The sequence below is a fragment of the Marmota flaviventris genome, chromosome 8 (assembly GCF_047511675.1).
Source record: "Marmota flaviventris isolate mMarFla1 chromosome 8, mMarFla1.hap1, whole genome shotgun sequence".
NCBI lineage: Eukaryota > Metazoa > Chordata > Mammalia > Rodentia > Sciuridae > Marmota > Marmota flaviventris.
Genome location: NC_092505.1, coordinates 9,930,332 through 9,956,946, shown reverse-complemented (window position 1 = coordinate 9,956,946; position 26,615 = coordinate 9,930,332). Strand labels below are relative to the sequence as shown.

General features: G+C 36.4%; 1 protein-coding gene across 2 annotated transcripts in view; it reads left to right on the top strand.

The window, feature by feature from the left end:
- Positions 1–26,615, top strand: part of Itsn1 (intersectin 1) — a 204,906-nt gene that overhangs the window by 109,323 nt on the left and 68,968 nt on the right. For both annotated transcript variants that reach the window (XM_027929297.2, XM_071615072.1), the window contains exons 17-20: positions 11,534–11,661; positions 13,984–14,213; positions 16,326–16,447; positions 26,128–26,375. In XM_027929297.2, the coding sequence (XP_027785098.1) occupies positions 11,534–11,661; positions 13,984–14,213; positions 16,326–16,447; positions 26,128–26,375 (728 nt within the window). The remainder of the gene's footprint in view (positions 1–11,533; positions 11,662–13,983; positions 14,214–16,325; positions 16,448–26,127; positions 26,376–26,615) is intronic.

The following is a 26,615-nucleotide window of genomic DNA, read 5'->3' as shown; positions in this document are numbered from 1 at the left end:
GGCCTCACACATGCTAGGCAAGCACTCTATCGCTGAGCTACAATCCCAGCCCTACTTTCTTTTCTTTCTTTCTTTTTTTTTTTGGTGCCTTGGATTGAACCCAGGGGTGCTTAGCCACTGAGCCACATCCTCAGTTGCAATTTTATACTGTTTTTTAATAATCTCTTGGAATACAATCTGTGAAGTAGTCAGCTATCTTTTGAACTCATTAATTAAGATTTTTGCCTTAATATAGATTTCTTTTAGTTTAATGATTAAGTTAATTTTCTATTTAAATTTAATCTAGTGAGTAAAAAAGTCACAAGCCAATATAACTATATTGTTTTGCCATTAACACTCATTTAGAAAACTTACTGAATGTAATATGTTGTCTATTATTTTTAGAATTCCTCTGAAACTAAAACAGAAGCAATTAAATCAAATAATCAAAAGATTTATAATTTGATTGTGACCACTCAGAGACTGAGTTAACATTTAGTTTATCAGGGGTCTTCTTGCCTACTTTTCTTTGTTATAATCACACTGGAAAATGTGAAGCATTTTTTCTGACCTTAGAGCATGTATTCATTAGCAACTATAATTTTTATATGATGAGATAGAGCAGGAAGAGCTAGTAGCCTGACTTCTGGGATTTGTTGGATATCTCTCTTGATATAGCAGTCCTTACAGAGCACTAAATGATGCAGAACTTTATTTCTGCCTTGCCCAGAGAGAAGTTAATTTCCTGCAGCTAGCCTGATGGTGTAGATCTGCTGTATTTTAAATCTTTTTTTCCTAAAAGGAAACCAGCTAGAGAGTATAGAAAAGAAATTGGCTCTTGGCAGTTGTATTTCATATTCATAAATAAAGTTCACATGGAAGAAGAAAATGTAATTCATTTGATGCAGGCTAGTACAAAGCATTTTAATTAGTTGACCAAGACAATAAACCTACTTGAAATTGTTGGCTTCACAATTGAGGAACCAATACTCCCCTCCCCAATACACACACACACACACACACACACACACATATACACAACTGCTTTCATGCACAAAATCATGTCCAGCTTCTTAGGTATAAAATTATATGGGGAACATTTGTACCCTTATTTATCCCTCATTCTGAAGTATAAGACAGATTGAGAAGTATGTTTAGTATTTAGTTTCTCTAATGAAAGTTTATGAAACTAAGTATATTTTATTATTCTGCCATATATATATATATGATCTGATTTAGTCCTTTCCTCCAGAATGTCTAGTTCACACTCATTTTTTTGTTTGAGGATTTCTTCCATTTTCTTCAATTCAGGAAGCATTATACTTCCACCTTCCCTATACAAGATCTGATAAGCAAGGATAGAAATTCTCAAGTCTTTATTTAAAAAGGAAATGTTGGGGCTGGGGTTGTGGCTCAGTGTTAGAACGCTCACCTAGCACGTGCGAGGCCCTGGGTTCGATCCTTAGCACAACACATAAATAAATAAATAGAATAAAGGTATTGTGTCCAACTACTATCGAAAAATAAATATTAAAAAAAAAGTAAAAAAAAATAAAAAGGAAATGTTTACTGTTGGAGTCAGATTAACAGTTCTTTGTTTCATATAGGAACCAATAGTGAAAATATGAAGCATACTTAGTCCACTGTTGTGATTTACTAGAGATTCACCCATATGATCTCAAATTTTGGGCCCTTTTGTTTCTCTCTGATCTTTTAAATATGCATCTAACTTATCACCATAAATCAAGAAATACTGAGGAAGGAAACAAGAATCTTACCATAGCGAATCAACTTGGCTTTTTATTTTTTAAATAAGTCTGAAAAGTGGGGGGGAATGGAAGAGGAGAATAAATTATAGCACCCAAGATACTGAAACTCTTGTGCTAGAAATTCCTCAATTAGCATCTTTTGTATATTTGCTATCTCTGATATGCACTATATATTTTAGCTTTTTGGTGATCATCTAAAATACCAAGCCAGAAATAATTCATTTTGTTAGTGCATGAACTAGTACTAGCATGAATTAGTACTTCCTAAAGTAGTTTTAATTCAGTGGATCAAGTTTTTTTACCATAAATTTCTGCTTTTAAATGTATTCTGCTGTGTGAAGTGCCACATGCCTATGATCCTAGTGGCTCAGGAGGCTGAGGCAGGAGGATTTTGGGTTCAAAGCCAGCCTCAGCAACTTAGCAAGGGCCTAAGCAAGTTAGTGAGACCCTGTCTCACAATAAAAAGGGCTGTGTTGTGGCTCAGTGGTTAAGCATCCCTGGGTTCAATCCCCAGTACCTACCCCCCAAATGTATTCTGTTTGCAACAAATATTCTGTGTTAAGAAATCAGTTATCTCAAATTTGTGTTCCAGAAACCTATTTAAAATTGTCGCTGGGAGTGGTGGTACATGCCTGTAATCCCAGCAGTTGGGGAGGATAAGGCAGGAGGATCAAAGCCAGCCTCAGCAACGGTGAGGCACTAAGCAACTCAGTTAGACCCTGTCTCTAAATAAAACATAAAAAAATAGGGTTGGGGGTGTGGCTTAGGAGTTAAGTGCCCCTGAATTCAATCCCTAGTACCCAAAAACAAACAAACAAAAATTCTACAAACTGAATATATGGTTCTGACTTTATTCACAGTGACTTTCTTTAAAAAAAAAAAAAACTATAACTCATAAAGAGTTTAATCCCCAGTACTCCAAGGGGGGAGGGAATTGTTGATTATTTATGACTTTCTCTTTATACCTCAGTTTATAGGAAAATAAAAGCTTGATTTCTTTTGGAGAAGCTATATGTCTAAAATGCATGTAATAAACTTTCTTATAATTGTTTTTCTTATTTATGGTGCTTTCCTAGAGGTATAAAATCATGGTTCTAACAAGTGTCAAATCACACTACCCATAGGGGCTTTTTAGCTTTTGTCTTCACATTGCCTTTGTAAGCGATAGTAGTTACTGTGGCAGTTTTCATCATTACTGTAAATCCTAGTGTTCCATGTCTTAATACTGTAAGAATAATACCAAGCAGCAGCATAAAGTATATCTTACAGTTTGCAAGTCTCCACTGTGTGCCTTTTAAGAGAATCTAACACCCACAGAGGCAAGGTTTTGTGTTTCATGTTGAAAGTTGAGTCCTTGTTGGTCCTTGTCTAGTCACTGTGTACTGGACAAGTCCCAATGTGAATGGCCATTTACACTGGCGCGTTTCTTTCTTCCAGTCAGTGGCAATGGAGGAGGCAATGTGGCAGTGCCTGGCAGTTCTCCTGGGCTGCGTCATCCACTTAGACTTCTTTCTAAAGGTCTCCATGCCCTACTCAGGCAATGCACATCTTTCTCAGACTAAGAATGATGAACCATCTCCAGCTCTGTGCTTCAGTTTCCCCTCCACAGATGAGTGCCCAGTGTCTAAGATAGCATTTACTATGAAGTACTAAGCTTTCTTTGTAACAGTTAATAATAATTAATAATTATTAACCATGGAGTATGATTGAATCTTTCCTCTTGATAAGTTGTGTTTGTGATGGTGTAAGCTCTGAATACCAGCTGGACAAGGTACTGTATACTGTAGTCTTGTCTTTATAACAAGCATTCGAGATTGTTTCATTTGCAACTACAAAATTTTGAAAGAGCATTCAGTTACTGTTTGTGTCTTTGTGTGTTTTTCCATGATGTGGGAGACAGTATTATGGACAGTGTATTATTCCAGAAAGACATAGTATTTTATTTCTTAGTGAAATTTGAGTTTTTAGGACTAATTAAGAATCAGATTTTTTAATACACTTAGGAAATCCTGGCTTCTTAAGTTAGACAACGGGGGCTGTTAGAACTATAAATTCTATTCATAGTGATACCGGTTCTATACCAGTTAAAAAAAAAAAATGATACCGGTACTGAAAATTGTTCCTAAGAACTAAAGAGATGAAATGAGAACACCAGTTATGCTAAATGAGGTTGTTTGCTTAACTAAGACTTTCTGCTCTTGGTTTAGACACTTGCTTTCATGACAGGCCCATTCATTCTGAAGGCAGTGAAAGGGAAAATGTTTAGCAACCAAGGGAGAAAAGAAAAGAGCTGGAGAAAGAACTGAAAAACAGAATGAGAAGTCAGGGGTTGGGGATGCATGTGAAGAGAAACAGTGATGGAAAGAAAAAGATCCAGGAAGAGGAGAAGGAGAGACAGGAAGAGAAATAACAGCATTGCTCTCCTGTAATTGGTAGAATAATGTTTGGCTGTTCTATGGTTTGCTATTTTTGTTTAAGATAACATTTTATTTTTGCCTATATGTTTCTTCAGAAAAGACTTCTGAATAGAAGTAGTAAAATCCTCTCATTACTTGTTATTATGGGAACTTTATACAGATTCCTCAAATATAATCAAATAACAGAAAATTCCCCAGCTTCAAAATAGTTAACAGATGTTGTATATTAGATTCTGTGCTTACTGGTAGACTGGGTGGTTGGTTGCTTGATTTGAGTTTTTTACTTAGAGGTTTTCTGTTTTTGTTTTTGTTTTTTTCTTCTTAAGGTAGTAAAACAAAAAAATGTGTAGTAAAAGATTATCTGGGAAGGGAAGAAAAGCAGACTCAATTATTAGAAAAGATATTTTCTTCTGTTTTCTTTCATTCTCCTGTTTACCTATACCCCTCAACAACTTTATCCTTCAGAATGATATGCAATTAAAATAATAGGATACTATTTTGTGAATATAACAAACATTGGTGGGAAATTCAAATTTTTCAGGAAAACTGAAGTCACTTTTTCTTTTGGGTAATTGAAGTTATTTACCAGGCCTTCTGGGAGGTTCCTGATGCCTTTTCCTATTGCTCTTCCCTCCCTTTCTCCCCAACACACACTCCTTTCTCAGCCTCTTAGAGCATTTCAGATACATTGACTGTCAATTAGAGTCATGGGGACACACTATTTAGTGAAAGGTTGACTTCAGATTTAAAAGTAGCATTTTGAATATACTTTTAAACATTAGTTTAGCCTTTCTCAGAATTTAAATTGCCAATCAATATATCTTTTTATTTACACTTCTTTTAATATTTTAAAAATAGATAAACTTTATAATTTTATGAAAAATGGTGGGGCACAGTGGTACACACCCAGAATCCTAGTGACTCAGGAGGCTAAGGCTGGAGGATTCAAGTTCTCTTCAGCGTCAGCAACTTAGTGACACCCTGTCTCAATTTTTGTTTTAAAAAAATGAAAGGACTTGGAATATAACTCAGTGAAAAAGCAATCTCCATCACCAAAAATAAAAAATTGTAATAAATGGAATGTTCATTTCCTTGATTTGGAGTATAGTTTCTATGTTCTGGAATTGTTATTATTTTTTTTTTTTTTTCAGATTTTTCCATACCAGTCCAGTTCTATCTTCATTGATTTTGCTAGTTGCCTTTCTTTTGTAGTTTTTTAATTTAATTTCTTCTTATTATTAATTATTTTGGTACCAGGGATTGAATTCAGAGATGCTTAACCACTGAGCCATATCTCAGCTCTTTTTTATTTTAAGACAGGGTCTCGCTAAGTTGCTGAGGCTGGCTTTGAACTTGTGATCCTCCTGCCTCAGCCTCTTGAGCCACTGGGATTATAGGTGTGCAAAACATACTGGAAAAAAATTAGTGTCTTTTAAAACTCAGAAGGCCTTTTTAAAATTCTGATATTGTGTGCTACATATTATTCCTGGGTTAGAAATAATTATTGTTTATATAAATGCCCTTCTACTTTTAACTTTGTTACAGATATTAGATTACAGAAAAAAAAAAAAACCACATACCTGGAATTTCTGATGCTGGTACTTATAAGATCGATTAAATTTAAAAAAATAATTTTAAGTATAATATAAATAATTAATCAGAGTATATTTGTTTTTGTCTCTCATTTCTAAGAGAAAACCTGAGTTAAAGGCCCAAAGCAAAATAATCCTTACAAAAAGTTAGACATTCGAATTAGTAAATCAGTTTCCATTAACTGCTAGCCTTCATAGGCCCATATTGCTAGTTAATTGTTTTCTCCTTATTGGCATTTATACAAAGTAGTGTTTATGAAAAGAAATCCCATACATGTTATTCAGGTGGGTATTTTATACTTCAAGTAATATCATTTCATATAATACATCTGTTTTTTACTGTCTCAGAGCAAATAAAGGAGAAACAAACATTCACAGTTAATTAAGTCAAGTGATTTTGTGCCCTTTGGCATAGTAATAGAAGAGCCATCTACAGTGAACTTGAAAGTGAGCCATATTTCTCAGTGGAAAAATAGTTGAGTCTTCTTGGGTATTCAATTTGTCAAACATATTGCTTTTGAAACACTTTGGCTATGCTCCATAGGATGTCCAAAAGATGTGTTATGGTTCAGATATCTTAGCTCTTTAAGGAAATAAGAGCTTTTCACTCTTTAGGGAAGAAAATTAAAAGGAAGTTGATTTTTATTTTATCTTAACTAATACAAGACAAAATCTTGATTTGCCAAATTTTTATTGTAGTTTATAATCCATTTTTGATTGGAGAGCCTTTGAGAACCAAATAAAAGCTAGGAGCCTCCTTACCCAGAAAAATGCCCACATACCCCAAATTTGGCAAGTTGTTTTTAAAATAGGGCCAAAGCTTTTTCATGGATTTTGGTTAAGAAATTCAAATCTATAGTTTTAAAAATCTGTTCATGTTATTGGTGATAAAAATCTTATTATTTTAAGCTGGGCATAGTTAGTACATGCTTCTAGTCTCAGATATTCAGGAGGTTCAGGCCCTGCCTGGACAACATAGCAAGACCCTATCTCATAATAATTTTTTTTTTAAACTTACTATTATAACTTATATATACCATATATTATATAATTTTTCCCTTTTTGCCATGTTTGTAACATGTAGCTTACTCTTCTTGAGTGCTTGTTTAATGATCTCTTATTTATTAAGAAAGCAATTATACTTAATTGGGAGACAATGTTCAATTATTACCCATTATAACTAATGTAAACAAACGTATCATACCCCTGAGTAGACCTTACTAAGGAAAAATCAATAAAGTTGTATGCTTATAGCAATAACCAACCATATTTGTGTGATTGTAGAGGGATTGGCTTTAGAAAAACTAATTTAATTTTCTTAAGAGCCATGAAGGAAATGCTGATTTTTTAAATTCTTAGTCGTTTCTTTGTTTCGTTTTGCCTTTATTGTAGTAGAGACATAATTGTGACAAAGTATATGGGCATTTAATAGAATTTGCAGGATCACTGTAATCAGGTTCCCACTAGGAGAAGTTATTATATTTAGTGTGTTAGAATTTTTCTTATTTACTTCTCCCAATAATAAATTCACCAATTTCCTACATAATTAAGCAATTTAATGACACCAGACTTGTTTCTCACCTTGAAATATTTTTCCCTGAAAAAAATTTAAAAAGTGCCTTTAAATAATAATTGTAATTGGACTTCAGTCTCTTTAACAGTATTGAAAAATAGTGGGAGAATAATGCAGCCATCTGCCACCCTGTGTGAAAGGACTCAGTGTTCCAAACGGGCTTTGTTATGGCCAAGGAACGAAAGCCATTCACTAGTTTTTAGTACATGTTTGGCATTTATAGATTACCTTCTCAGAAGTTCAACTTTCTGAAAAACCTTATCATCGTAAAATTATAAATGTTTTCCCCATGTTGGTTTGTACCATCTAACTCTCAAGTCCAAAGATAAAGAAGACCCAGAATGCTTGCCAGTCCTGCTATAAGATCACCTCCATTGCCTTAAAATCGATTGTGTATCCCAGCAATGTTTAACTTGGATGAAGAAAATAATTGAAAATCTTCTCAGTCTTCAAATCTGGATTTTAAGCTGCCAGAGCCTTCTGTTACCTTCTTTGACATCTGTTATTTTATGGCTCCCACAAGTTCCATTTCCTTGGAGGTACTTGAAGCAGCAACTTATTTAGGTAGTTCCAAAGATAGGTTCAACCTGTGCTATAGTGCTGAACCTATTTATGCTCAGAAATAAATACATTTTAAATTTTTTCTTCCTTCATATATTTGATACATTTAAAAATAATTGTTGGGCTGGGATTGTGGCTCAGCGGTAGAGTGCTCGCTTAGCACAGGCGGGACCTGGGTTCGATTCTCTGCACCACATAAAAATAAAGGCATTGTGTTATGTCCATCTACAAAAAAAGACTCTCCCTCTCTCTCTCTCTCTCTCTCTCTCAACAAAATTTAAAAAAAAATAATTGTTTTTTAAACTGTCTCATTGGCATAATTTCTTCTGTAGATTCTTTAAATTCACTTCTTGTTACTTTTTCATTTTGTAGCACTTCCTAACAGATTACTGGCTTTATTTCCATCTGTCTTGACTGTATCTGGAAATTAATTTACCAATCCACATCCAGTCACTAGAGCTCAGTATAGGGAGGAAATGTGTAGTGTGATTCTTAGGAAAAGTGAAACATCTTCATTTGTGCCCATGACTACCTGGCACATGGCAGTCTGTGTTCCGGTTGTGCTGTACCTCTTACTAAATATCTTTAATATCACTGCTATTAATACATTTCTCCTGAATAAATAACTTTTTAAAAATATGTAAAGATTCTTGAACAGTAAACTAAACTTGTATTCCTCTCTATCATTTCTTGTCTTTTGTATTTGATTTCAGCTCATGTTTATTTTGTTCATTGCTTTTTGGCTTATTCCTGCAGTAAGAATAACATCCTAATTAAAGAGACACTGATGTAAATTAAGAGTACATTTTCATGTGATGAATACTGTCTGAGAATACAACCGTTCCTGGAACTAAAATAAACCCTAAAGATCATCTACTCTGTGATTCAGCTGCTGGCCCATGTCAGGGGCCTGGTATTAGGACCCAGATGTCTTGGTTCTCAAGACCTTGTAGTTACAGGGCTGTTTTTTTTTTTTTTTAACAATAAATTATTTTAGGATCTATGTATGAATTCTATGTTATTAAGGATGAAATTTCAAATAGGAAAAATTGGATCTTTCTGTGACTTATGCTTCCTTATAAAGGGTCTTTGCCATTGAACTAATGATAGATGAGGTCTTTCCTATTTGCGTGTGCTGACTTTTGGGCTCTGATCTCTCCCTTAGGGCAGAGTTTGATTTAGTATCACTCCATTCCAGTTTCCCTTTTCATGCAGATTTACTGACTTGAGCAGATTATTCTTAACAACAGGATTTGGCTCATTTTGTTTCTCTTCAAAATATTAACCAGATTTTTCATTCTCATTAATTAGAGATTATTATTTATTCTTGATTCCAAATTACTATGAAAACTAATATGGCTGAATTTTTAACACATTAAAATTAAGTTTAACGTTCCGCAATAAGGCAGTGAGGAGGGTAATGAACAATGGAATTCTTTTTTTTCTAGAGTTGGCTTTCACCTCGCAGTCAGAACTGTCTGAGTGGGGCTACATTGTTAATTTTCAGTCTCCATTCTTGACAACCTCTGCCCCATCACTGGCTGAGCTCCTGTCCCAGGTGCCCTTTCTGATTCAGAAGCCCTGTACCCAAGGCTGCTGCCATAGCAAAGAGCCTTTCAATTTTCACCTTAAGAGTTGCCTGTCCCTGCTGTGTCCTGCCTGAAAGTTCCTGGGCTTGTCTGCTGTGTTTTCCACAAAGCCCTTCCTTTCTTCCTATCTTCTACCTTTTCTCCAATTTCTCTCCTTACCAGTACCTTCTTCCCACACTCCTCTAATCTCCAGTTTTTTCTGTATCTCTTTGTTCCCTTTTAAGCCTCTCAAAGCCTTTTATAGTTTCCAAAACACTTGTATATACATTCCAGCTTTATTCTTGTAACAGTCTAGTAAGAAAAGGTTAGTTTAATGCTTGGGGCTTTTTTCTAAACATTGACCTGCTACAGATAATCTCTCTTTGTTGATCAAGAACAAATCTAAAGGTAGGGAACCTGAAAGAAAACTGCCCATTTAGATTTACCTGAGAGCAAAATGATAGAAGACAGGGCAGGCCTTAATCCCAAATCTCACTATGTTGACCCCAAGCTGCCCATTGGGAGCACCATCTCTGATTAGAAAGACTGAGGAGTCAACCAGAAATGCATTCCTGACTCTACTGAGCATCCCACCCCCAGCAGAGCTGGGTCAATTCCCCAGCACTGCCCAAAACAAAACATCCTGTATGCTGGGCAAGCACTTTACCACTGAGCTACAACTTTGACATACCTGATCTATTGTTGACCCAAGTAAGAGGAGTTTTGGTGGCTGAATCTATTAATGACCATTGGAGTCCTATGGAACAGGTTTCCCCCTCAACAATTGTTTTCTTATTCTTCTTTGGATTCTTTTGAATGTTTAAACCTGTGATTCAGTGTCATAGAATGCATTTTATTTTCAGTAGTCTGGGAAGGAAATTAAGGTTATTCCTGGGACTGGTATCAAATGAGGAAATCTAATCCAAGGAGATCATTATCAAATGACCTCTTTACCTTCAACCTGACTTCTGGTTTAGTTTAAAATGAATTACGGTAGATGGGGTAGAGAGAGAAGAGGGGAGGGGAGGGGAGGAGAGGGGGGATAGTAGAGGATAGGAAGGGCAGCAGAATACAACATACACTAGTATGGCAGTATGTAAAAAAGTTGATGTGTAACCGATTTGATTCTGCAGTCTGTATACGGGGTAAAAATGGGAGTTCATAATCCGCTTGAATCAAATGTATGAAATATGATATGTCAAGAGCTTTGTAATGTTTTGAACAACTAATAATAAAAAAAAGCCATTGGCAACTTCATCCATGGATTTAGTAAGAGAATAGGATCTGGAGGATCCTATTATGATTTGAGGGAAAATACACACTTGGGTAGGGGAAGAAATAAGGTCATGGAGCAGAGCTGTCTATTTCCTATAAGGCAGTGTCATAAGAAGGAGAAGTTTTATAGAGGTAATGTGTGAAGAGGTGTGTATGTTTTCTAAGCCAGTGAAAGTAGGTGAGGATTCATTCTCAGAACCATAAGATTTTATTGAGGAACATCACAGTGTCTTAAAACGGGTTAAGTTGCCGGGTATGGTGGCACATGCTGTAACCCCAGCAGCTTGAGGGGCTGAGACAGGAGGATCATGAGTTCAAAGCCACCCTCAGCAACTTAGTGAGGTCCTAAGCAACTTTGTGAGGCTCTGTCTCAAAATACAAAAATAAAAAGGGGCTGAGGATGTAGCTCAGTAGTTCAGCGCCCCTGGGTTCAATCCCTGGTACCAAAAAAAAGAAAAGAAAAATTTTAAAAAATAAAAAGGGTTACGTTTCCACTGTTATCACTGAGCCTTTGTCAGTATAGCTCCTCCACTGGCCCCCATGAACAAGTTCTTTCTAGATCAAATCATGAGAAGTGGTATAATGTGTTGTGGCTCATTGGAATGTAATCTTGAGCAGCCTTTGGAGATCAGTCATGTCAAATGTAGAGAGAGTTTTGTTTTCCAAGTTAATGTTCTTCAGCCCTGAATGTCATTTCCTAAGTGCCCTAGGCTCCCCACTGTGAAATGTTGCATGCTGATAAACAGTTAATGCCTGTCCCCTCGTTTCATTACATAAATGGTGTCTTGATCATTTATAGGAACTAAGAGAAATACATAATAAGCAGCAACTGCAGAAGCAAAAGTCCATAGAGGCTGAACGACTGAAACAGAAAGAACAGGAACGAAAGATCCTAGAATTAGAAAAGCAAAAAGAAGAAGCCCAAAGGTGAGTCTTTGCAGTGGATTGTGGTCCCATTGGGAAGAAATTTCAAGTATTTACTCTTCTTTGTCTGGCTTCTCCAGGGAGTTACTATATCAGAAAAAGCCTTCAGTCTTTAATGTGTGTATAGACAGGCACAAACACATGTATCATAAATCTTTGTATATCTAAGTACCCCCTGAAGGTTTTGGTTAGTTCCCAGAGCTCTCCTATGTAGATAAATGGAATTATACAAGGAAATTGGGACACTTGGTTGGCTCATTTGCATGCTAATGACCAAAATACGTTTCCAGTCCACAGCCTTTTAATAACGGTGTCGGTCAAAGTGCCTGGTTTGAAATCAAAGTCCCCTAGCTGGCTGGCCACACAGGACTTCTCCAGCAAGACCAGGATTGTGCCTCTCTGTCTCTTTTCTTCTTTTATGCAACTGCAAATTCAGCTTGAGTACAAAAGAATACGATTTGCCACTGCTGCTTAGGATAGAAACTCATTTTTATGTCTTTTTTGTTTGGATGTTTGTGTTTGCAGTTTATTTTTCCTTGTAACATTCATTCTGTAGTAAATATGGAAATTGTTACCTTTTGGTGTGTCTGATTTTGTTAATAGGTATTTGCTTTTTGAACTTCAGTTAATTTTAGACCCTTAAGCAAAAAGAATCACCAAATATCCCAGTGATTTGCTATAAATTGTAAAATTACTTATTAAAATTAGACGGAAAAGAGGAAGAAATGGACCCTGAGGCAGGTTGTTGCCTTTGGGGAATGAACTCTTCTAAACTGCCCCACCTGTGCATACTTCTTTACAGGTATATGGAATACTCTGAGTCCACTTTGTTGTTTGTTTATGTTTTTGTTTCTTAATGCCAGTGTGTGGGGGGGTGATCTTGGGTGGACTTAGAGGACTATTTTTGGTTTCCCTGAGGGATGCGACTAAGGATTACCACCCTGGCTTTGGCAACTAACTCTAACTCTGCCAAAGTTTATAAAATGCTTTCATTATTTATACTCTGCTACACCAAACTTTGACATTTCTACAGAGTAGAAATAAACTGAAAATATCATAATATAAATATAATATGTAATAGATATTCCAATTACGTAAATAGTACCCAAAACTTAACTTTAGCTATTAGCTGGTTATATGCTATAAATATGGTGACCTTCACTGGTAGAAAATTTAAAGTTGTTTTCATTGTGGTCTTTTTTGTTTGTTTGTTAAGGATGACAATTAACATTTCTACCCTTCTGATAAATGTGGGAGTTTTTTTTCCTGTATTTTCTTAAAAAAATTTTAAATTGTAAGTAAAATGTTTAAGGTTTAAGTTTTTTAAAAAATCTGCACTAAATTCTCATGTTCATAAAGTAGAAATAAATGTAATTTTTTGACAAGGAGAATAAAAGTGTACTCTGTTTATATAATGTTCCTGTGGCAGCTTTCTGATTCCAAAAGATGACCCTTGTGCATTGCCATGTCACAGGAGAGTAGTTCAAGGTGGACACTGGAGCCAGGCAGGCTGCTTGGGATTGAATAGACATGGATGGCTCTGTGATATGGGTTATGTAATATCTGTGCCTCAGCTTCCTCATCTATAAAATGGGAATAACTACAGGTCCTACCTGCCTGATGTCTGCATTAAAGGAGTTGATATATAGAGAGCCAGTTATCATTATAAAATTGAACGTTAATTTTATTTTAAGTGTTTCAAATTTTGAATGGAATGAGCAAAAACTCATTCCCAGTCTTTCCCTGTGAATTTCAGATTGAGGCCAACATAATTTTTAGGCCTAAATTTAGCTATGTCAGCTACTTTGCAGAACAACGACAAAAATTAGTCAAAGTCAGTAGAATAATCTCTTGCGTTCAGCTTCAGGTTTGGGAGCAATGTGGGCATGTTAGTGTGGTGTGCCTTAGCTATAGAGGAACTTTAATGCTGTGAGTGATCATGGGCTTATTTAAGCAATATTGCATTTGCAGCTTTTTGGGTACAGTTTATCTTCATAAAAGGTATGTTCCTCTGTGTTCTGTGGCTTTGTTTTTTGTAGTTTAATACCAGTTTCAACATTGAGAAGTGTCTTTTTCTTATTCTTACAACCACTTTATGAAATACATCACATATTTTCTTTCTGGGTTTTTCTAAATCATGTGATTTTTGTCTCAGAATTGGAGCCCCGAAAGCCTTTGTTTCATTGATTGAGTTGCTCTATCTGAAGAACAATATTCCTTTGCTGTTTAGCAGCTCATTGACTAGGAGCTTTTTAGTGAAAAAAGACAGCAGTAGTATTCAATTGGAGTTGCTTCCTCACCATAATCAAGCATCTTTGTTGGCAGACGAGCTCAGGAAAGGGACAAACAGTGGCTGGAGCATGTGCAGCAGGAGGATGAGCATCAGCGGCCAAGAAAACTCCACGAGGAAGATAAACTAAAAAGGGAAGACAGTGTCAAAAAGAAGGATGGCGAGGAAAAAGGCAAACAGGAAGCACAAGACAAACTGAGTCGGCTTTTCCATCCACACCAAGAACCAGCTAAGCCAGCTGTTCAAGCACCCTGGTCCACTGCAGGTATTAGATGATTCTAGGGGCTGGGCGTATTGCTCTGTGGTAGAGGGTTTGCCCAGTATGCACAAGGCCCAGGTTCCATCCCCAGCACCAGGAAGGGGAAAAAAAAAAAGGATTCTAGAAAATAAGTCAATACTCTCCAAGAGCCTGTTGAGAAATGTCTGTCTAATCAGCCCTGTCTCATTTCCATCACAGAGATGAGATTGTCAGTCTCTTGTTTTGGACAGTGCAGCTCTTCCTTCCTCAGAATCATTAAAACTCTATTTAAACAGCCTCTGTTCCACTCCACTGGCATCCAGGCTTCCTCTGTAGCATCAAGTTCCATTATCAAACCCCACTCATATGCCTAACATCACTAATGATGGTTGTCTATATAGATGACCTATCTTGCAAAAAGAATTGGTTGCTTCTGATTGATATTTTTGCCAGAAATTTCTAGGATGTTCCTGCAGCAAGATGTGGCAACTTTCTCCCTTGCCTATAGCAGTGTGGCACTCACTGTTTTCTACTTTTTGGAAAGTATGACTATTGTGTCCTTTGTACATAATTTGCCTCTTTAAAAAAAAAAAAAAAAAGATGTGAAGGATAATTGAAATGACTATAAAAAACTGTCTATATAAATATCATCAGATACAAGCTAAAATATACTTTCAAAATCCTTGTTTGGTTGTGTACAGCTTTGCAAATAATTCTCAGTAGGAGACAGTGATGACTTTTGGTTTGTGTGGTAAATTATACTGGTTTTATTAGTTTGGTCAGTGTCCTTTTTTAGCGCTCTAGTATACAGAAATAAATCAAATACACTTCCAAACCATTTCATAAAGGTTTACTTGTTCTGTTGTGCACAGTGTGCAGGGATGGGAGTAAGGATATTGAGTTGGTTCAGGCACCATGGCTGAAGTTCCTGGTACTTCCTCCTAGTTTAAAATGAGGATTTATTTATCTTGTTTGGTCAGTGAGAGAATTTTTTGTATCACACAGTTCAAGACCACATGGAAGTAAAAATTTGTCTTTGCTGCTTTTTAGATAAGATAAATATGTGTGAAAATATTTGTAGTTCTTGAGTAGAAAAGTTCAGCGGGTTGTTATGAGTTATCGTTAACTAGAATCAAATTATCCTATGTTGGTATGCTTGTTTTTTGTGTGAAGAGGTGAGATACTGGGAATTGAACCAAGGGGGCACTTTACCACTGAGCCATATCCACAGCCTGTTTTCTTTTTTAAATTTTTTTTTTCTTTTTTTTTAGTTATAGATGGACACAATACCTTTACCTTATTTATTTATTTTTATGTGGTGCTGAGGATAAAACTCAGTGCCTCATCTGTACTAGGTAAGCACTGAACCACTGAGCCACGACCCCAGCACCAATTTTATTTTTTATTCTTTATTTTGATACAGGGTCTTACTAAGTTTCTGAGGATCTTGCTACATTGCTCAGGCTGGCCTCAAACTTGTGATCCTCCTGCCTCAGCTTTTCAAATTGCTGGGATTATAGGAGTGTGCCACACCTGACTTGTATACATTTTTTAAAAGTTTTATTTCATTTAAAATCTAAATTATGTTTATATAGGGTCCATCCTTAGGCTGATCCCCCCCCCCCCCTAGGAAATGTAACAAAAGACTTCACCAAGGAATATCAGTATAACTTTTTGGTGAAATAAGCATTTGTGTGTTATATTACCATGTTGAATACCTGAAACATAACATTTCCATATCTGTTAATATGGAAAGTTGTGCTTCCCTTCCCCTTCCCTTTCTCCCTGGCTGATTCAGACCTGGGATCAGAGCCTAACAGTTGTCTGTGCTCAACAGCCTGGGTGGGGATGAGAGGGTGTTGATGCTTTGCAGATGTGTGCCTGTGGAGCCCAGGCCAAGAGGAAGGAAGAAGGGACCTTTAGGTTGCCCTGCTGCACTCAGCATTGGAATGGCCTCTGAAGAGAGCCTCACTAGTTGGGTTGTTCATATTTGTTTCAGAAATTCCTTGAGTAGATAGAAATAGTTCAGATGCTAATCTGAGGGACAGTAGAGAAGCCCTTGGTTGTTTGGTTTAATCATATTTTGATGTTTCTTATAATGTTTTTTGTCACACCCCTCCCCCTATTTTTTGTACACAGAAAAAGGCCCGCTTACAATTTCTGCACAGGAGAATGTAAAAGTGGTGTATTACCGAGCACTGTATCCCTTTGAATCCAGAAGTCATGACGAAATCACCATCCAGCCTGGAGATATAGTCATGGTAAGAAAGACTCCAATGAGGGTCGATTCTGTTGATGATTAGCACCTTTCCTCTTTTTCCACTTTGTTAGACAACTGCAGTAGTGTCAACTAGGGTGATATTCAGTAGTCAGCATTCAGTTTTTTGAAGCATAAACTCGAGGTTTTTTTCTTTTTTCTTTTAGAGTGAAAGATTGTATTTTAAAAACATATCCTAACATCACTTTATATAATTATTGAAGACAATGTTCTTAATACACCTAAGCATATTTTTTAATTTATAACTGTGGAAGTTTCTGAGTTTAGATGACTATTTACTGTTAAGTAGTTTCTAAGAAATAGTTTTAAATGCAAAATACTCTATTATCATTCACAGTTGCTAATGATAACTTTTGTATTTGGGGGTCAAAGCATCTCCCCCTACCCTTTAATTGTGTGAACTTTGAATCATGTAATAAGTAGTGAATTTAGTACAGTGAATCTACCTTACTACTCTGAAAATTAATAGATAAAAAGTTTAGAATCTTGCTTTGTTATATTTTATGTCCTTTAACAACAAAAACTATACAATCTATGATTGTGACTAAAGCTATAGGAACTAGTTTAAGAAAGAAAACAAAGCAACGTGGTTGACCTAAATTATTATTATTAATGATTGATTTTCTGGAGGAAAACAGTAGTTCCTTAATCCAGTGCTGCACTTAAGAATAACTTAGAAGTGGTCAAACTTTACATTGCTGTGAGCAGCTTTATTTCTTTCAATATGGGAATGATTTAGAATTTTAAAAGAGCTATGTATGTGGTAGAACGCTTGCCTCACATGTGTGAGGCACTGGGTTCATCCTCAGCACCACATAAAAATAAACTAATAAACAAAGATAGTGTGTCCGTCTACAACTAAAAAAAAAAAATTAAAAAAAAAAAAAGAACTATGTAAGTTAAAAACTGAGACAAATAGGGCAGGCATGGTGGCCACATATGTAATCCCAACTACTTGGGAGGCTGAGGCAGGAGGATCACAAGTTTAAGACCAGTTCTAGGCAACTTTGGGAGACCCTATCTCCAAAAGGTCTGGGGATGTAGCTCAGTGGTAAAGCACCCCTTGGGTTCAGTCCTCAGTACCACAAAAAAGAAAATAATTGAGACGAACATTTTTCATCTAGGATATGGAATATTACAGGTGGTCTGTATCTTAATGAGAAGGTACTGCTCTTTTTCGGGAACATATTCAACCTAGTCCTGTTTCCACAATTCTAAATTCTTTTCTTGAATTGACTTAGTTGACCCCCAGCTTGATTAGATAATGGGTTTAGATATGCTGTAAGAATAAGACATTTCATTAAACATGTATTTTGCCTTGCTTTCAAACCTTTGCTTTCCTGGTGGAGGTTAAAGGGGAATGGGTAAGTGCTGCCTAACTGTCAGGAAGTCTGCATCTTATTCAGTGTTTTGTTCTTTTAAATCACTTTAATTTTGTGTAAGTGCACATATCCCTGGATGTTGTCGTGGCAGTAAAAATGTTTGAGTTTGTGTAGTAGGTTGTGCTTAAAAAGAAAAGAAAGGTGTTAATCGTCTGAGTTTGTGTGCTGAGTTTTCATTTGCTGGGTTACATTTCAGGACTAACTTGAAGGCTCCTGCATTAGCATGTCTCCATTGTAGTTGATGGACAAAAAAGGTTTCAAAGAGGTCAAACTTAAAAGATAAAATTCAGGAACTTTTTTTAAGAGAGAATATTAGAGTAATTTCCTGATAAGACAAGTCTTCCTAAGCCACTAGGAACCCTTAAGGCAAAAATGAACAATTTTATAATACACAAACATAAAAATTTCAAAAGAGCTATGTATGTTCAAATCACATAAAAGCTACAAATAGTTACTATGAAAAAGACCCATAAGCCCTTGATAAGCCAGCAGAGGGTAGAAAGGGACATCAGTGGGTGAAGAAAAATGATTCAGGAAGTACATGAGCAGGTGCGTGGCCATGCCTGTAATCACAGAGATTTGGGAGATTGAAGCAGGACGATTACAAATTCAAGATCAGCCTCAGCAACTTAGCAAGACCCTGTCTCAAACAATAAAAAGGGGGCTGGAGAATGTAGGTCAGTGATAGAGCAGCCTGGGTTCAGTACCACAAAAAAGGGTATATGAAAAAATACTTAACTTCATAGTCAGTCAGGAAAATGTAACTTAAAAAGTAAAAGCACTGTTCCTCTATCAAATGAGTAAATTAAAGTTTGATAATACATAGTTTTGACAATAGTGTGGGAAAGTAGATATGATACAAATCATTGTCAGCCATTTGAAAACAGTGAGGCAATACCTATTCAAATTGAAATTTCTCATTCCTCTTAACCCAGAAATTCTGTTTTTCTTTCTTTTTTAGATATTTTTGAGGCACATTCACAAAATATGTGTGTGTACAGGGATGTTCACTGCAGCATTGTTGGTAAAAGCAATAATTAAAGAAAGGAAACAACCCAGTAAAGGAATAGTGTAAATAAAATGTGATGCAGCTAAGCAATACAATGTGTTTTAAAAATTATATAGGTCTACATATACAAATTGGTTCTCCATTAAGGAAAACAGAAACAATATGTGTAGTATAATAATGTTCTGATTAAAAATAAAAATGTAAGCCGGGCATGGTAGCACATATCTGTAATCTCAGTGACTGGGGAGGCTGAGGCAAGAATATCTCAAGTTCAAGGCCACTGTCAGCAATTTAGCAATCTAATCAACTTAGTAAGACACTGTCTCAATATTTAAAAAATTAGCGGTAAAGCACACCTGATTTCAATCCCCAGTAAGTACGTATGTACATACATACATACATACATACACACACTTTTATTTTTATTTATTTATTTTATGTATGTATATATGTGTGAATGTTTATATATGCATAATTAACAGTCTTAAAACGTATATATAAAACTGTTAGCAGTAGTTACCACTAGAGAGTAAAGAGGAAGCTTTCATGTTTAATCTTATGTACTTCTGCACTGTATTCATATTTACAAATGTATCCCACTTGTAATTTTTACTAACACACCAAAAATAAATCTTAACTTTAAGGACAAATATAACAGAAAATACCTACCTGGGGACTCATGGTGTTCCTTTATCTTAAACATACTAAATTTGTAATAAAACATGTAATTTACCATAATTTATTGTAATTTAGCAGCTTGCGAAAAGGCTAGAGTGTCTTAGTTTGTACTACGCAGTGCACTAGAAATGTGCCAAGTGCCATTCAACCATATTGGTTTTATGAGAATAGCAACTGGTGCAAAATAAGATGAAAGCTAATGTGTGATTAAAAGGTGGGGTTTTTTTTCCTTTTTTTCAAATTTCATGAGGTTTGCAGTTGAGAAACATGAACGTGAAAATATGTAGTAGAAAATGACTGTTGGTCTCCCCTGGTTCAGTAACACAGAGATCACTTGTACTTTTGTGGGCATAGTAATCATGAGATACTTACTCAGATTTCTCAACTTCTTTGAAAGTATATATAGCTAACATAACATATAGAGATAACTATACATGTTAGATTTTAGAAGTTTCAAAGGGGGGAAGTTTTAAAATATTTTGCTTTTAGAAAACTTGATTATCAGACCATTTTTTTCCAAAAATGAATTTTTCATGGTTAACAAAAATTTAATGAAATATATAGAGTCCTATTCTAAATGTTGTTGATGATGCAAAGAATGGTGTCTGCCATTTTCTAAAAAAGATTAGGAGAAACTCATGAAAAAAGCCACTTCTTTTTTTTTTCTCTCTCTCTTTTTTTTAATTATTAGTTGTTCAAAACATTACAAAGCTCTTGACATATCATATTTCATACATTTGATTCAAGCAGATTATGAACTCCCAATTTTACCCCGTATACATATTGCAGATTCACATTGGTTCCACATCCACTTTTTTACATACTGCCATACTAGTGTCTGTTGTATTCTGCTGCCTTTCCTATCCTCTACTATCCCCCCCTCCCCTCCCCCTCCCATCTTCTCTCTCTACCCCATCTACTGTACTTCATTTCTCTCTCTTGTTTTTTTTTCCCCTTTCCCCTCACTTCCTCTTATATGTAATTTTGTATAACAATGAGGGTCTCCTTCCTTTACCATGCAATTTCCCTTCTCTCTCTCTTTCCCTCCCCACTCTCGACCCTGTTTAATGGTGATCATCTTCTCATGCTCTTCCTCCCTATTCTGTTCTTAGTTGCTCTCCTTATATCAAAGATGACATTTGGCATTTGTTTTTTAGGGATTGGCTAGCTTCACTTAGCATAATCTACTCTAGTGCCATCCATTTCCCTGCAAATTCCATGATTTTGTCATTTTTTTTAGTGCAGAGTAATACTCCATTGTGTATAAATGCCACATTTTTTTTATCCATTCATCTATTGAAGGGCATCTAGGTTGGTTCCACAGTCTAGCTATTGTTTATTGTGCTGCTATGAACATCGATGTAGCAGTATCCCTATAGTACGCTCTTTTAAGGTCTTCAGGGAATAGCCACTTCTTGATGAATACTTGTTAATCCTGGTCGCAGTTTAAAATAGGAAAGGACTGAGTGTGAACCTCTGTGCTCAGGAAAGACTTTTTAATGGAGGTGTCCTAGTTGAAGTTGACCTTTGATGGCTGAGGCTTAGATACTTTGAAAATAGATGACCTCTCTTCTCACCTGGAGGACCCATATTATCTGGAGGGCGAATCAATCAAACTTGACTTCTCTAACATATTGAAAGTGCATGGGAAATGAGAAGACCACTGCTTGCTGCCATTTTATTGTGGTTTATCTTAAGAATACAAGTTGTTCATCTAAATCCTAGGCCTAGGAATTCTGTAGGACTGAGTGCATTCAAATTACTATGGGAGCTTTGGAAAAATAACTGCTGGGCTCACCCACAGAGGTTCTGGGAACTTTTAGTCCATATATAGTTTTAGTATTATCATGTTGGTCTGTTAGGGAGTCAGTTTCAGGAACCACTGATCTAAACTCATCTCTTTTTCATGTCAGGATTTAGGACTAATCCTAAATCTTTCTGGAAAACTGCCTCTTCTTAAGAATATTCAAAGAAGGGACTTCTTTAGCAATTATCAGCCATCAACCAGTCATTTCATTCTAGAAATTGTTTGTCTTAGTGTTACTCCTATAACAGTCAACTCATTTTTTCCTTCTTTTCTCTGGACGGAGAATTTTTTTTTTTTTTTTAAACACAGTACTTTTTCCTACTGCACTCCTTAGGTTTCCATAAACTTAACATTTGAGTTCAGTTTATTTAGTAACAATTGACCATAATATCACTACTGTTTTGAGGGACCAGTGTGCACATAGGATTACAGTCATGGATTTAGTGCCTGTGTTGTGATAAAAGTTTTATTGGAACACAGCCAGGCTCATACAGTCAGTCACATGTTGCTACATCAGCTTTTGTGCTACAACATCGGACTCAAGTCATTGCACCAGAGAAAAAGTTTGCTGACTTCCAGGTTAGAGCTTTAGAAAAGAATTTTAATATCTTCATCTTAGAATTTTGGGGAAAACCTTTTACTTAAAAATCAGCAAATCTATAAAATGTGCTTTCCCTTGTGTTCGTCAACACAGGACAGGCAGCCACAGCCATCTGGTCTGATTCAGTACAGTTTAAACCTGTTTGCTATCTGTGACTGTCCTGCTCTGTGAAGGAAAAAGGAACTCCTGTGTCATTCAGCTTTCCATTATTGTAACATAAGCCTGAGATAATTAGCTTATAAAAAGAAAAGATTAATTTTGACTCATAGTCTTTGAGTTTTCAGTCTAACTGGCCCCATTGCTCTGGGGAAGGAAGTATGTCATGGTAAGAGTGTGGTAAACCAAAACCACTCACCTCGTGACCAGAAGCAAAAGAGAGGAAGGTCCCACAGTCTCCTTTAAAGGCATATCCCAGTGACCTGCAGACCTCCCCCCAGGCCTCCCTCACCTGCTAAAGGCTCTGCCATCTCCCAATTGTGCCATCCTGGCCAACAAGCTTTACAGTATGAACCTTTAGGATTATTCAAGATTCACTGTAGCACCTCCTTTATGACAAGGTTGGAGGGCTTAGGGATTCTACCTAATGAAAATTGTAGCCATTGAGCATGTAATCATTGAGAGAAGAGGCGTGATATTATCAGCCTTTTGCCCATGGACTTGTATCTGAAATAGCTGCTATGGACATTTGACTATAGGATCAGTTACCCCTGATATACAATGTGTAATTACTAACATTTTGTAGACTAGCTCTGTAACATGATCCCCAAAAGGTAAGCGATGTCAGAGTTTTGTACTTCACTTCAATGATGTTTTACTAGAATTACCCTGAAATACTTTGGGTTGTTGGAATAGGTCTGCTTAAATGAAGTTATATTTTTAATAATAAAATTTTTCTTATAGCCACCAGTTGATTAGCATACTTTATGTAAAAGTCCACATTAGAGCACCATGTTACAGAGAAGTTTGTGGGCTTAGCCTTTTGGGCTATCATTATCTTGTGTTTTCCTAAAATTCAATTAGCATTTTGGGTAGTTTCCTAAATCCAGAAAGACATACTTCTCATTTTTTGTATGTTGACCTTCATACTTTTTCTAAGTGGTTAATTTAATTTAGGTATTAAGAGTACATTTTTTTTAAAGAGAGAGAGAAGAGAGAATTTTTTAATATTTATTTTTCAGTTTTCGGTGGACACAAGATCTTTATTTTATTTTATGTGGTGCTGAGGATGAACCCAGCGCCCTGCGCATACAAGGCACCCACTACCGCTTGAGCCACATCCCCAAGAGTACGTTTTTAACTCCTTGAAATTAAAATGTAATCATTACAATGAATGGATTCCAGTGAGAATAAATCAAACTAATTGAGGCTATTGTTTGGGTCATTGTTGAGATCAGTGAATTTCTTTAGCTAAAAGCAAGATACATACTGATTTCATGACTGTCCTTAGGGATGGGAGAAGCTCTTATTTGTACAGCTAAGAGTCTGCAGCAGCCCCTCCCTGCCACTCCTGAGTGTATACAGGAGTGCAGCATTCCTTCTGTCTAGGGACATGCTTGGCCAGATCCCCTAGCCAGGATGGAACATTTCCTCTGGACTTCAGATCCAGTAACAGATGTCCACTCAAAAATCTCCTAACAAGACCAGATATATCCTGTATACCAGGGTCTCAAGTGGATGACAAGTCAGTCAGTCATAAGACATAACTAGGTAAAACAGTTGAATTTGACTAGGAGAAGACCATGGCAAGATGTTAAACCCAGAGATGCCAGGATCCCAGACAGGCCTGAAGAGCAGAGAACTCCATGTAGAGACAAACAGATTGCTTAGAGTGAGCTAAGTAGATACTAAGCTTTTAGAACTGGACAAAAGCCCTGGAAAGGAAACCACAGCTCAAGGGCAGAGCTGGACAACAGGAGAAATGGCTTCAAAATAATCTATTATTAAACACTAAGATGTACATTTAGTATTAATTCATTTAACACTAAAATATGCCAAGCAGAGTTGTAAATATTTATCAGATGTCAAGTAAAACAGGTACTGCTATTGTCTCCACTTTATTGAGAAACTGAGCACCCAGTGAATAAACTTGCTCAAAGTCATCCAGTTAATTGTAGAACTAGTATTTAAATCAAGAGGTGTTGAATTGCAGAGCCCTGTTTTCCAGCCTTACATTTTGCAGTCTTGAGGTATTTGACTCCAGTTCTTAGCTCATTTCTGTTGACATCACCTTAGGTCATAAAATGGGGCTGAGCTTGGCTGATGAACCAACTAAGAAGTGGGGGAGGCCTTGATGCACTTAGAAGCAGCTGTGTTTCCAGTACAGAGCAGCTGCCATTAGCAGTATGTCATAATACCACCAGTAAATATCAACCAGGAAGGAAAGCCTTCTAGCCATCTGAGTTGAGCACAAAACGAAGGTCTAAGTAGAAAAGATATTTATCTTAAGTTGTCATCTAGAAAAACAATTGGGGCTGCCCAGAAAGAGAACAAATCATCAAAGGAGTTGAATGAATATGGGCTAATGTGTTCACATCTGTGGAAGTGTGATCAAGAGTGACAGAGTGTAAAGCAAAATTAGAGCCTTTGGAATTACTGCACTTGATCTGAGGAAACTCCTTTTTGGTTGTTTGGAGAATTTTTAGCTTTAAAAGTTGATTTTTAGGGGCTGGGATTGTGGTTCAGCTGTAGAGTTCTCGCCTAGCATGCTCGGGATCCTGCATTCGATCCTCAGCACCACATAAAAATAAATGAATGAAATAAAGGTATAAAAAAAAGAAGTTTACATTAAAAAAGAAGCAAATAATCACTTACCTTGATTTTTATCTAAGACTATAAAGGTTCCCCAAAGTGATATAGCAAGAAGGCATTCCCTACTTGCTAATATCTTGCAGATAAGTAGAATTAAGTACTAAGCCTTGTATTCCACTTTCTTCAACCCTGCCGCAAGCATGTGCTTATTCTAATAAGCTAATAATAGTTACATCCTGTTGCTCACTGTGCACTGAGTACAGGCAGATGTTTGGCTTGTGTTTTACTGAATACTTGAATGGATTAGACAACTGGTAACTTTATCAAATTATTGTTTAGAACCTGCCCATTCATTTTCTGAAATTTCTAGAAAGCAACATTTACATTCCAATAAAGTGTTCAGTATTTTCAACCATAGATAATATATGAAGGAATAAAAATCAAAAGTCTTCTGTAGGCCCTTATTTGACTTAAAGTGATAAAAACATTTCTGTAACAGTAAGTACTTATCCCCCAGAGTCATTCTGTTGCTCATAAAATTGTGGGGGCAACTTATAAAGATAAGTAGAATCATTTGGGCCATTTTGAATGATCTTTTCAATCAGAACAAAGATAAAATACAAGCAGTACTTGGTGTAGGGGCTGGGGTCATGGCTCAGAGGCACCGGGTTCGATCCTCAGCACCACATAAAAAAATAAAAATAAAGGTATTGTGATCATCTATAACTACAAAATAAATATTTTAAAAAAGTATTTGGTATAATATAGAGGCTCTGAAATTTTTCCACAGGAGAATTCTATATTCTCACACACACTTTTGTGAATATTAAAGAATTACAGGGAATCTTCTCTGCATAGTGTACAAAGAATTATAGGGCCTTAATAAAATTGATTGTGGCTGCAAATAATCACTTACCTCATTTTCTCACCATGTGTCTGTGGGGCTTTTAAATGGCCAAACACAACACTCAGCTTTGCCTTTCAGGGAAAGCAGCTAAGGCTGTGTTTTTTACCCTTGTCCGTATGCTAATAAATACTACTTATTGAAGGGTTTTAGAACACTAAATTTATATTGATTGTAGCCTTTGCTTTTGACTTTAAATAGTAAATAAGTCAAGTTGTTTTTAATAATGACTTGACTTCCTGAGTGAAGAAGCCTGTCGAGATACTTCCCAATTCAAAATAGCTCTGAGAGTTTAAGCTATGTGCCTAAGGACTTCAAGCACTTTATCGGATCAGCCATTATGAGAAAAAGGACAGAAGCTTTTTAAAAAGTACAACGAGGAAGAGCCACTTTTCCAGACATTTAGAATAGGATAAAGAAATTTCTAATGCTATGTGTCAGTCAGGGCCAACACTTGGGGCTGTGGTGAGGTGTGTGTTATATTCAAGGGTTGATTTAGTTCTATTTAAATTAAATGTTGTGACTTCCCTGTAGGTGGATGAAAGCCAAACTGGAGAACCCGGATGGCTTGGAGGAGAATTAAAAGGAAAAACAGGATGGTTCCCTGCAAACTATGCAGAGAAGATTCCAGAAAATGAGATTCCTGCTCCAGCCAAACCAGTGACTGATCCAACATCTGCCCCTGCCCCCAAACTGGCTCTGCGTGAGACCCCCGCTCCTTTGGCAGTGACCTCTTCTGAGCCCTCCACAACCCCCAACAACTGGGCTGACTTCAGCTCTACGTAAGTTTCAGTTTTTGAAATCTCAATTTAGTAACCTTTCTTTCCCCTAGGTGTTTTTATAGTCCCAAGTTATCCCTCTTGGTAAGGGAGCTGGCTCATTTGCGTGACTCCCTTCTCTGGCTGGTCTGCTAGCAAGGTAGGGGTAACTGTCTCTTTACTGAAATAAATGATATTATTGCCCAATGATGATTTACCCTCATACAAAACAAAGCCAGTTATCATGTTCTGTTCAGTAATTTA